The sequence below is a fragment of the Callithrix jacchus genome, chromosome X (genome assembly GCF_049354715.1).
Source record: "Callithrix jacchus isolate 240 chromosome X, calJac240_pri, whole genome shotgun sequence".
NCBI lineage: Eukaryota > Metazoa > Chordata > Mammalia > Primates > Cebidae > Callithrix > Callithrix jacchus.
In genome coordinates this window covers 52,170,872-52,183,309 of record NC_133524.1, presented here as the reverse complement: position 1 = coordinate 52,183,309, position 12,438 = coordinate 52,170,872, and the positions used below count along the sequence as shown (strand labels likewise).

The 12,438-nt window shown below is 47.9% G+C and overlaps 1 protein-coding gene across 2 annotated transcripts in view; it reads right to left on the bottom strand.

Moving 5' to 3' along the window:
• Positions 1 to 4,360: 4,360 nt before the first annotated feature.
• LOC118150654 (melanoma-associated antigen D1) overlaps positions 4,361 to 12,438 on the bottom strand; it is a 98,451-nt gene continuing 90,373 nt past the window's right edge. For both annotated transcript variants that reach the window (XM_078363257.1, XM_078363256.1), the window contains exons 2-13: positions 11,919 to 11,999; positions 10,512 to 11,219; positions 9,196 to 9,864; positions 9,003 to 9,066; positions 8,698 to 8,777; positions 8,441 to 8,532; positions 8,137 to 8,216; positions 8,003 to 8,045; positions 7,687 to 7,749; positions 6,404 to 6,518; positions 4,777 to 5,162; positions 4,361 to 4,569 (exon numbers count right to left, since the gene is read on the bottom strand). In XM_078363257.1, the coding sequence (XP_078219383.1) occupies positions 4,785 to 5,162; positions 6,404 to 6,518; positions 7,687 to 7,749; positions 8,003 to 8,045; positions 8,137 to 8,216; positions 8,441 to 8,532; positions 8,698 to 8,777; positions 9,003 to 9,066; positions 9,196 to 9,864; positions 10,512 to 11,219; positions 11,919 to 11,963 (2,337 nt within the window). In that variant the 5' untranslated portion in view covers positions 11,964 to 11,999 and the 3' untranslated portion in view covers positions 4,361 to 4,569; positions 4,777 to 4,784. The remainder of the gene's footprint in view (positions 4,570 to 4,776; positions 5,163 to 6,403; positions 6,519 to 7,686; positions 7,750 to 8,002; positions 8,046 to 8,136; positions 8,217 to 8,440; positions 8,533 to 8,697; positions 8,778 to 9,002; positions 9,067 to 9,195; positions 9,865 to 10,511; positions 11,220 to 11,918; positions 12,000 to 12,438) is intronic.

Below are 12,438 nucleotides of genomic sequence, written 5' to 3'. Positions count from 1 at the left end.
TAAATAAAATGGATTTTGTTAGACAAGATATCAGAGGCTCACAGAACTTGAGGGAGACTGGAGAAAGTAACTTGAGACCTGGATAGGAGCATGAAACACAGACAGTAATAGTCTGATAAGGATGCTGCTCTGGGGATAAAAATCACATAAGCCTTTTTTTCACTCTTGTGTTAATCACTTAAGTTTCAAAGTCCAAGGAGAGGGCATGTAATTGACTAAGAATAGGTTGCGTGCCTGTCCCTTGGCAATATTGGAACAAAGAGGAATAATCTGATTTACTTCTTGTCAATGGGGGGAGGAAAACAACTAGACATGTCATTCCACAAAGACTACATATCGGCTTTCTATTAATGCATAGCAAACAACCACAGACTGAGTGGCTAAAACAACATCCATTTATTATCTCCAAGTTATTATAGGTCGGAAGACATGGCATGGCTTGGCTAGGTTCTCTGTTCAGGCAAGATGGAAATCGAGGTGTCAGCAGGGCTGCATTTCTTTCTGGAGCCTTCCAGTCTCATTGAGATTATTGGCAGAATTCCTATACTTGCAGCTATAGGTCTGAGGTCCTCATTTCTTTGCTGGCTATCAGCTGCAGGCCTCATTAAATTCATAAAGGCCACTCATATTCTTTGCACTGTAGCATCTCCATCTTCAAATCCAGGAATGGAGAATTTCCATGCATAAATCCCTCTCAATCTTCAAATCTCTCTTGCCAAGATGAGTGCAGTACCCTCTAAAGTCTTACTTGAGTAGGTCAGGCCCACCTAATTTTAAGGTCAACTGATTTTGGATGTTAGTTACATGTGCAAAATCCTTTCATAACAGCATCTAGATTAGTGTTTTACTAAGGAACTGCCAAAAAGTCTATGTACACCATAGGGTGGGGATCTTGCGGGTCATCCTAAAATTCTATTTACTACAATTGAAAACTGTACTACCCTAAAAGGAAACTGGGCGCCACCGGGATGCCAACAAGACAAATATTCTCCACAGTTCATTTGGCTAGCATGTACACATATTTTTTTTTTGTCATTCCACACTGAAATTTCACAACAGTGAATGAGGCAGTCTATAGGATCACAGGTGGTGGGTGGTACGACAGAAATACTGTGTGTAGGGAAGGCAAATCCATACCTAGAATATTCACTTATTGCCAACAAATCATAAAACCAACATAACCCTCCATAGTGTAATGGGCCCAATGTAATTAATTTACTGCCAGGTACTGGGCTGGTCTTCTTTGGATTGGTAAATATCAGAAATTCAGGATATTGTTCGAAAGTTGGGCACTCATCAGTAGGGGCAGTTATATCAGCCTTTGTGAGTGTTTTGCTGAAGCCATACATAGGCTCTACTCATGCCACCATGATCACTTTGTACAAGTGCCCATCGAGCAAGTGCAGGGATGGCTGAGAAAAGAGTCTTTTTGACCTCCAATGAGTAGGTCATACTGCTCACCCGATTACTGAGAGTTTATTGGTGAGAATTCACATTTAACGCTAAGTTTTATGCTCTGAATCAATCCCAAGAAGTCCATATACCACTTCCCTAGACCTCTTTTTTTAGATATTTTCCCAAATGTCCTTATTGAAAATCCCTGCTAAATTAGGATGAACCATTACTTTTTGGATTTGGATCTGCATGCAACGACTTATGAGACTTTTGATTTTCTTGCTTTGGAAATGCACTTTTGTTTGGATTTAGAATAATGGCATCGTGTTACACAGTGACCTTTTCTTGAAGGGTGCAATGTCAAGAAGTGTGTGTAGTAGGTGCCAGCCAGTAGAACCTCAGTGAATATCTGTTAAAACAAGAATACTTTTACATTTAAATTTTTATTCTGATATAATTGAAGACTTACAGAAAATTTTGCAAAACTAATTTAAAAAGTTCCTGTGTACGCTTAACCTAGATTCTTCAGTGTTATCATTTTTCCATGTTACCCTCCCTGTCTTTTCTCTCTCCATCCTCTCTCACTCTCTCTATGCCTGTGCACATGCAGATGCACTTTTATAAATATTTGGAGACTAAATTACAAAGATACTCTCTTACCAAAAAAGTAACATAATCAAAATAAAGGCACTAACATTAATATAATATTGCTGTCTAATCTAAATCTAAAGATTTTGTCCTGATTTTGCCAATAGTGCAACTTACACAAGAATTTCAGGAGCAGGGAAGGAACACAATTAAACCTATTCTGAGGCATCAACAGGGCAGAATGGCCTACTGAAGCCTGGAGTAAGATGCAGTCCACAGAGATGAAGCTACAGGAGCTTCCACATTAGGCCTCCCCCGTCAGCCCCAAACCCCAAAGATGTACCCTCCTCCATCTTCAGGTTCCCTAAAACTCCCGCGTGATCTTCCACACCCCTGGTGTTGCCACAACCACATTGTCCTCCAGATAAACTTCGCCTGCCACTGATTGCCCAAGGCAGTGGCCCCAGGACTCTTCCACCTCCTCAGCACCTAACACAGCTTGGAGGATCTGCAGAGCTACATCAATATTACACAGATGAGATTGCTCTCATGTGGACCACAAGAGCTCTGGGCAGCCATAGACCTCATCTCTCATCTCCATCCCCATTTACATATGTGCAACTGAAGTGCAGAAAACTAAGACTGTTAGGGGCAGAGGTGACAGGATGCCCTGCTGGCTGCTTCCTAGGCCTGGTGTCTTCCCCACACATCACACAGCTGTCTGAATTTCCCTCCCTACAGGCGACTGACAATCTGTACACAGTATGAAGCTGGGGGTGTGGGTGGTGATGGGGAGAGGTGATACCTGAGGGGAGACCTGCGCCTACCTCAGGGGCTTATGGACAGATGGATTGTTCTTTTCCAAGGCTGCAAGGTGGAGTCCATCTACCTGAATGTGGGGGCCGTGAACACACACCGGGAGAAGCCTGAGGTAGGTGGAGGACTCCGCTGCCCAAGCTGGCTGTGGACACAGCACATGGTGAAAGCACCTTCTCCACAGAAAGCCTGTCCCAACCCCACCGAGCCTGGGTGTTTTGCACCAACAGGCAGAGCAACCAGCACCCAGAAATGCAGGAACCACAGCCCAGCCCTCAGGCACATGGAGATGGCGGGCTGGGCAATTCCTGCCAAAAAGGCCTCAGGCTGAGATATCCACAAGGCCTACCTGAGGGTCAGGATCCAGGCCTGGCTAAAAGAGGGGAGCCTGGCAGTGAGGACAAGAGGCAGGGGAGGGGCTGGGACCCTACCCTGCTGTCTCCTTCCTTTTAATCCTGTGCTCTCTCCTCAGAATGTGGACATCACCCGGGACCCTGAGGAAGCAGCGGACACCATCCCTACCCACTACCAAACCCTTCCCAAGTGCGCAGATTGCCTTTGCTCTTTTTTCTGCCCCAGGAGCTCCTGTCTCCACCCTTGTCCACATGTCCGGATACCACCAAGCGCCTAAGGAAGTTATGGCCTAGGCCTAATTTTGTGCTCAGTGAGAGAGCCTTGCTTCCAGCATAGACCTTGGCAGCTCAAGCCAAGTTCCTGCTCAGTCACAGTCAAAGGCTGCCTAGCTCTGCATGGAGCTTTGTCTTACTCTGTACTTCTTGTTCCTGAAGGAACAAAGGCTTCTCTTTCTCCCTGCAGGAGAGAAGAAGCCATTGTAAGGCCTCCTTCACTGTCCATAAGACTCTGTCTCTATGATGTGGCCCTGGTCCTCTGTGGGCGGGAGATTGTGAGGGCCTCCTAGAGGACAGGCTCCTGGGCAGCATTTCCAGAGATGGGGAGGAGTACCTGGGAGCCCATCCCTTTATGAGCAATGTGGCTAGGGGTATATCTTCCTTCTCACAGAGGAGACTCTGGCATCTAACTCACGGTGTTCTCTATTCCTACTCCTGCCACTCTCCTGCAGTTATTTCACTTTCCACGTGGGTTGTATAAACACCACCCTGGAATCACAGGCCAGGTACCCTTTATCTCCAGAACAGTCACCTTCTGACCCTTCAACTACCTACTCTCTGGACCTTATCATCCAGATAAGGCTCTGGACTCCAGGAGTTTTGTCTCCTCTGTGTTCTTAAATGCAACTGTCTGAGCACCTATGCCCTCTCTCACTATTACCCTTCTCACAGTGCACTCCGGGACACCTAGCAGCATATGTATCACATGAGAGTCACTGAAGTCATATTTATTGAATAAACTATACTAGTTCTTGGGTCTCGTTGTGTTCATTAATCCCGCCTTTGTATCCCAATCCATTAGCTGGATCTATCCTCATTTCCACCTGCTGAAAGCTGATCTACCCTTCAAACTAGAGCTAAGGTCCTGTCTCTCCTACATGTTGCCTGCTCCCCAAATGTAGGGAAAAAAAAGAAACAGGAGGCACATCTAATTCACTTTGCAATTTCAATGTTTATTTCTGATACCAAAACTTGACAGCACACAAGGGGAAAAAAAGCAATAGACAAGGAACAGCAAATAAATTTATCTTGCATGCCACTTTCAGTCAGTAGGATGTGGCTCTCTAGATAGCTGTGTTTAGAAGGAATCCGAGGATTCAGCCTCACTCAGGGGAAACGCTATTGCGATTGATAGCAATATCTGTGAACATAAGAAAGAAAAAGTAAAAAAATCAATGATATATATCAAATAATAAGAAGTATACATACCAAAGAGTGCTGCCCCATACTTTCCTCATCTCCCCACAATGAGTTTCCTAAGACTTCTAGCTCATACACATAAATACAATCCCATGGACCCCTTGTCCCCCAGAGACCCTAACTGCCCAATCCAAAGTGATATACATACCCAGCATCTCACTCAACCCAGAAGAAACCAATGGCACCAAAGTTGGCAGCAAAGTTGGCACTGGCTGTACCACCAGGACCAATAATGGGACCGGCAAAGGTCTGAGGAAATCTGGAGCGGGCATTCTGGTGGTATCTGGCCCAGAAGGTAAATGGAATTCTGGACCAGGGATCTCCAAAATCTCCTTCTTCATCCCAGGTCAGTAGCTCAAACTCAATGTCATCCCAGCTCCAGGGCCCAGACACAGCCTCATCTCCAATTCCCATGCGGGTTCTTGCTTCAGCCCGGGCTTCAGCCTCAGCTGCAGCAGCATCCAGAGCATCCAAGGCCTCATCTGCAGCCTCCATGAACTGTGCAGTCCAGTCACGAGGGTCTCTTTTCTGAACCTGAGATGAAGAATAGAAAATAAAACAAAATCTATTTACAACAGCCAAGATATAGAATCAACCTACATGTCCATCAATGGATAAAGGAAATGTGATACATACACACAATGGAATACTTATTCAGCCTTTAAAAAGAAGGAAATCCTGCCATTTGCAATAACATGAATGATACTGAATGACATTATGCTAAGTGAAATAAGCCAGTCACAGAAAGACAAATACTGGATGATCTCACTTATACATGGAATCCAGAAAGGTCTAACTCATAGAAGCAGAGAGTAGAATGGTAGTTTCCAGGGCCTTGGGTCAGGAAGGATGGGGAGATATTGGTTAAAAGGTACAAAGTTTCAGTTAGATAGGAAGAATATGTTCTGGAGATTTACTGTATAGCATGATGACTATAGTTAATAATAATGTGTTGTACATTTAAAATTGCTAAGAGAGTACATCTTACATGTTCTCATCACAAAAAAAGTCAAGTATATGAGGCAATGGAGAATTAACTAGCTTGATGTAATCATTCCACAATGTACATGTATTATGACAACATCATGTTGCACCCTATAAATATGCATACTTTTGATTAGTCAATTAAAAAATGAATGGGCTGGGTGCAGTGGCTCACGCCTGTAATCCCAACACTTCGGGAGGCTGAGGCAGGCAGATCACTTGAGGTCAGGAATTCGAGAGCAGCCTGGCCAACACGGCAAAACCCTGTCTCTACTAAAAAAAAATTTAAAATTAGCTGGGCATGGTGGTGACATGCACCTGTAATCCCAGATACTTGGGAGGCTGAGGCACAAGAATCACTCAAACCCGAGAGACAGAGGTTACAGTGAGCCAAGATCGCACCCTTGCACTCCAGGCTGGGCAACACAGCAAAACTCCATCTTGGGAAAAATAAAAATAAATGAATGAAAAAACAAAATACTTAAAAATCACATTGTACACCATAAATATATACAATTTTTGTCAATTGTACTTTAGTAAAGTTGAGGAAAAGTAGAAATACTTTAAAAACCTAGAAAAAAAAACCCAAATTCAAAACTGTATTAGCTAATATATTAACATATTTTAGCACCTAATACATGTTAAGTTTATGTAACAGCAACAACAAATACCACCAGTAATGTGGCACCTACCACGTGCCATACCTAGGATCTCATCCCTGCCCTGGGCCTTCCCTAGCCAGCGATACTTCATCCCTTGACCTATCAATGCGGGAACAGTTCCTCCATTACCTCTGCAATGAATCTCAGCACTTTCATCTTGCTAGTCTCATGGTAGGAACGGAGGCCCCAGAGGAACTCATACTCAGGAGGGTTGCTGTTGGGCACTCGTCTGTAGTCTAGGTATCTGAAAGAGCAAAACAGTCTTTGTGTCTACCTACACAGACAGAATGGTAGTCCGCTAATGAAAAATAATCCTACATTTTTTAACATCAGATTTCAGATAGCGACTGCCCCTCAGGCTCATTCCTGAACACCATCAGGATATTTGCCCCTTAATCATCAAGCCTTGAATTCCTGCACTAGTATACTAAGCACTCTCATAGAGCTGCAGGTGAGGCTTGTGTAGAGTCACAGAAAGGACATTTTATTTCACAACTTCTGCCTCAGCATTAGCTCCAGATTCTTGTAATCTTGTCAGTGATCCACAGAGGTCCAATGAAATGATTACAATGCAGTGCAAAGGATTCCCTGGCCCAGCTGTGGGAATGCCTACTTTGAGGATGGTGGATGGGCCAGGTGTGGTGGCTCATGCCTGTAATCCCAGCACTTTGGGAGGCCGAGGTGGGTAGATCACTTGAGGTCAGGAGTTTGAAACCAGCCTGGCCAACATGGTGAAACCCCATCTCTACCAAAAATATAAAAACAGCCGAGTATTGTGGCACAGGGCTGTGGTCCCAGCTACTTGGGGGCCTGAGGCACCAGAATCACTTGAACCTGGGAGGTGGAGGTTCAAGAGAGCTGAGATTGTGCCACTGCATTCCAGCCTGGGTGATAGAGCGAGACTCAGTCTCAAAAAAAAAAAAAAAGAATTCAACCATGAAGAGTATATGCAATAAATACTTCTGAGGACATATGTGTTTCTGTACACACAGAAACACATATGCATAGGTATAGTGTAAGAAATGAGCTTGAGAAGGGTTTTCTTTTTTTTGAGACAGGGTCTCACTCTGTTGCCCAGGTTGGAGTGCAGTGACACAATCATGGCTCAATGCAACCTCAGCTTCCTGGGTTCAGATGATTCTCCCCCACTTCAGCTTCCCAAGTATCTGGGACTACAGGTGCATGTCACCATGCCTGGCTAATTTTTGTATTTTTTGTAGAGATGGGGTTGCGTTATGTTGCCCAGGCTGGTCTTGAACTCCTGGGCTCAAACAATCTGCCCACCTAAGCCTCCCAAAGTGCTGGGATTACAGGCATGAGCCACTATATCCAGCCAGGAAGGGCTTTCTAAGGCTGACCAGAACAGAGGCAGAATCATAAGGAGCAGGAAAAGCCCCTTAGGCATCACTTACTTCTGCTTTACAAACTCGTAGGTGAGAAGTTTCCTTAGATCTCCAAGTAAGGGATGTCTCACCCTGAAAGTAAAAAAAGGAAACCTGTAATCAGAGGCTATGACCGTGCCCAAAGAGCTTTCCAGAACAGAGGTCAGAGATGAGAAAACAGGCAGAGAGTTCAGAACTGTTTCCCCATCCACCCAGGTCACATCCTTGGGCTCTGAATATCCCCAAACCAAACTCTCCAGATCCCCAGGTTAATGCAATCCTGGGACCATCCTCTGTTGCCAAAGGATGGTACAAACAGGCACGAGATGAGAGAGCCCAATCATACCCAGGACGCAGTCCCATCTTGCGTAGTGCCTCCCAGAGGACAGCTGCAATGGGAGGCAAGGGGAGACAAGGGACGGAAAATGAGCATGGAAATCAGGCTGTGGCCAACCCCCAGCTGCAGGTCCAGCCACTCACCCTCACTGGCACGGTTGCCATTCATGAAGATGACACCCAGAATCACCAAGAGGAGACCGAGCTTGGGTGTGTCTTTGGTCCTATAGGAATACAGAAATATGTTTTCCGCAGCCATTTGCATGAGAGACCCCAACCAGCTTGCCCATCTAGCCTCCCCAATAACCCTCAGGTAGGGGAGAATTATACCCCAGCTCTGCCCATGACCCGCTATGTGACCCTTAACCTTGGACCCTGACCTATGTGAAACTCCCGGAAAAAAAGCACCACTGAGAAAGGCCATGTTCCACCTCCTTTCCCATCTTACGTTCCCAGTATGCCAGCCAGGGACTCGGGGGTACTGATGAGAATATACAGGTGCTCTTCCTTGTCAATTTCTTTCAGCTGAATCCCAAATTTCTACGGGGCAAGAAAACAGATTATGAAATTACAACATCTAGCATGAGCTACCCACAGGCTGACACTCACCTCCCTGAGACTTGCCCTAAACTTCCAGTAGGAACCCCATGAATCTGAAATCAAGGCTTTCCCCATTATTCTTGTCCCCCAGGACTGCCTTCTCACCTTCTCTAGGACAAAGCATGCACGTTCAATGATTTCTGGATAAACATCAGTGTATTCACGGATGATATCTCTCAGCATTTCTGTAGGAGAGAAGAGGGAGCCATCTGAGCTGAGTGGCGGGCACAGAGCAGCAGTCCCTTTGCCAACCCTGCTGGGGGTAGCACAGCCAAGGTCCTCAAGGGTGGAAAGAACCAACCACGGAAAGGAGGGGATAGAAAGGGAACGGTCATACAAGCCTAAGAATGCCCGTAGAGCATGGGGTGAAAGGAAGGGCAGAGCTCAGGGAGGGGACACTGGATGCCTACCCGAGCGCTTGATGGGCACCTTTGTGTAGTCCTTAAGCATCAAGTACTTGACCAACTTATTTGCCTGGGAGGGAAAAAGGAAATCATTAAACTTATAAGGTCCTTACAAAAAAACTCGTTGAATTATAGATGAGAGGATGACAAAGAAAAGAGCAAGAGAGGGGAGAAGTGACTGGAGAGTTACAGCTCTTACTCTTTCTTGAAGAAGGGCCACATCTCGGGGTTGTGCAGCACCCAGGTTCTGTGAGGCACGCGAGTTGGGGGAAGGGCGCAGGTTAGGTGAGGGGCGCAGGTTCTGCCAGTCAGGTGGAATTGGCCAGTCAGCAGGGATCCAGTCAGGTGGTAGCGGCCAGTCAGTGGGAAGTGGCCAATCAGGTGGCAGTGGCCAGTCAGGTGGTAGCGGCCAGTCAGGAGGACCTTGCCAGTCTGGAGGGCCCTGCCAGCCCGGTGGGGTCTGCCAACCAGGTGGGGTCTGCCATCCAGGTGGATTCTGCCAGGCCAGTGGATTCGGCCAGACAACAGGGCCGGGCCAGACAATGGGGTTTGGCCAGATCACCGGGTTCTGCCAGATTACTGGGTTTGGCCAGATGACTGGGTTCTGCCAAGCAACTGGGTTCTGCCAGGCTGGTGGGGTCTGCCTAGCTGGGGGGCTCTGACGTGCTGGTGGGGTCTGTCTGGCTGTCTGGTTTTGCCAGCCTGAGGGGTTCTGCCAAGCCAATGGGGTCTGCCAGAGCACATTGGGGGGTGCGCCAGGTGGGTTCTGAGTAGTCACTGGAACTGGTGCAGACCTCCAGGTCCCTGCAGCCAGTGGAGCCCACCTCTGATCCCCACTGCCGTTCTCTTCAACATTCAAGTTATTAATCTGCACCATCAGAGAGAAGAAAAGTTCAGAATCACCAGTAGGTTCTCTGTCCTCACCTTATCTATTCCAGGAAAGCCCTCTAAACCCTCACCTGTAGTGACAGCCTGACCCACTAGCCATTGGTCACCCTGAGTCCTGGGCTTGTCTTTCACTGTCTTCCAGGCAGGAGTTTCATCTCTGAACCAGGCCAGGAGCAACCCAAAGATGGGGCCTGAGGCTTCTCCTCTTCCTATGTCCACCACTGGCTCTGCCTGTACCACCCTGAACAAATCACTCAAGTCACTTCACCTCTTGGCACTTAAGTTTCCTTCTCTGTAAAATTGGGACTATGATCCCGAGCTGGTAGGAGGTGCCTTTAAGATTTAATGAGACAACCTGTGGGAATGTGCTTAGCTCAAGGCTTAACACATGGTGGATACTAACAAAATGTAAACTGAATTACATACAAGTTGTATATATTATTTGTGTCCATATATTATCTCTGATCAGTTTGTGAACACCTGTAGGACAGGAATAAACATTCTCTTCAAATGCCCTACAGCCTAGCTGAATACAGTTACATACATTGTTTTGTTCAGGACAAATGAATACCCTCAGAGAAGAAAGGAGAGAACCCCAAAGCAAATTGAAGCTAGCAGGGATCTCACCTTGCGGGTCCTCTTGCCCCGAATTATTGTCCGGGATTCCAGATTCTGAGCCTGGGAACCATCTGCTGATGTCTGTGCAGTCGCACCGTCAGGTTCAGAGATAACTGGATCGGTCTCTATGTCAGCGTGGGAAGTGGCCATTTTGGCCTGATTTACATTCTGGGTCTGGGTATCAGCTGTTGGGGCCTTAGTGGTATCATTCCAAGCCTTGAAGGGGGTCTTAGGCCTGTTGTTGGCCATGTTATTGGCATTGAGAGACTGAGAGAAATTGTAGGTGGCAGTTGGGCCCACTTTAGTAGTGGCATTCTGGGCCTTAAAAGCCATCTCAGACTTGTTAGCAGCTAACTCACCAGTGGCTGCTGCCTGGGAAAAATCATAGGCAGCATTTGGGCCCTTTGGGGTGGCATTTTGGGACTTAAAGGCTGCCTTGGGCTGCGTGTTGGGCACCTCCTTAGCATTATGAGCCTGAGAGAAATCATAGACACCATTTGGGCCTTTTGTGGTGGCATTCTGGACGTTAAAGGCTGACTTAGGCCTAGCTGCGGCTGCTGAAACCTGAATGTCAGCCATCTCATTGGCAGTTGGGGGCTGTGAACTCTGGGGACTAGCAGCTGTGGTGGCCTGGTTAGTAGGTGGAGCCTCTGAGATCTGGATGGCCTCCATCAAGGTCTGCATAAGCAAGGCGCTGTCTTCTACGGAGGCCTCAGCCTGCAAACACAGGGGGGAAGAAATTAAACCTCTGGGCCTCTGATGCAGGAGGTGGGGTGGGAATAGGGAGGCCGGCTGGCAGCGCAGCAGGGGAGCTGCAGGCGGTCGGTGGGTACAAAAACAGGAGGGTTGAGGCAGAGATCTAGGGGGACCGCGAGGGGCTAAGGGGGGCGGGGCAGGTGCAAAACGTGTGGCAGGGGTGAAGTAGAGTAGGGGAAAAATGAGGGGTGGGGCTGTGTGCGGAGAGTGGGCACGAATGGGAGCAGGGGACGCTGTAAAGAGGCGTGCAGTAGCAGCTCAGGAGGGGAGGCGGATCGCGGGGTTGAGAATAAGGGGGGTCGCACAGAGTGGGGAATGCAGAGGGAGGGAGGGTGGAGGCAGGAGGCTAGGGGGAGGGGGTGACAGACTGCTCAACAAGCGTCAGGACTGTGGAAAAAAAATGGTTCCTTACCCACCCCGCATTCTCTGGGCAGACTGCCCTAACTACTAACAGGGTCTCCCCTCTCTCTGAGCAGGGACTGATGGCTGAAAAGAGACGCCCCTCCCCCCTTCGATAAACGATGGGAATTCGAAAAGACCACGGAGTCTAGTCACTAAAGAGGGCCAAACCAGATCCCGGCGTTTGCGAGACCAAAGAGGCCCGCGGGGAGGGGTGACTGTCGGCTGGGGAAATGGTGGGGTGGGGAGCGGAGATCTCACCTGGAAGCCGAGGAGGCCCGCACCACAGTCCATTTTCTGAGCCATGGCTCCTGTCCCTCTGGCAAGAGCGGAGCCTGGGGGCTGTGGGAGAGGGGCAGGGCGTTACACTACAGAGGGCAAATACGAAGGACCTAATTGGGAGGGGGGTGACTGTGGTCTGATTGTGCGGGCGGATAAGGTGAATGTGAGGAGGTATGGACCGGAGCGGGAAAAGTGAATGGGCGTCCAGATGGAGGTTTTAAACCCCGAGAAGCTAATGACAGGGCAAAGCTTCAAATCCGGGTTCGGGAAGCAGATGAGTTTTGAATTCGGGGGAGGGGGGCGGTTGGATTGGGATTCGCATATGGGAAGTTGCATGGAGGTTTTGAGTCCGGAGGAATGATCTAACAGTACAGATCGAGGTCAAGGAATCTGAGGGTTTCAAATCTGGGAGGGATCGGACAGGGGTTTTGAATCAGGAAGGATCGGGAGGGGCATGTGAATTGGGGTTCGGGGAATGGAAGGGGATTCAGAATCCAGG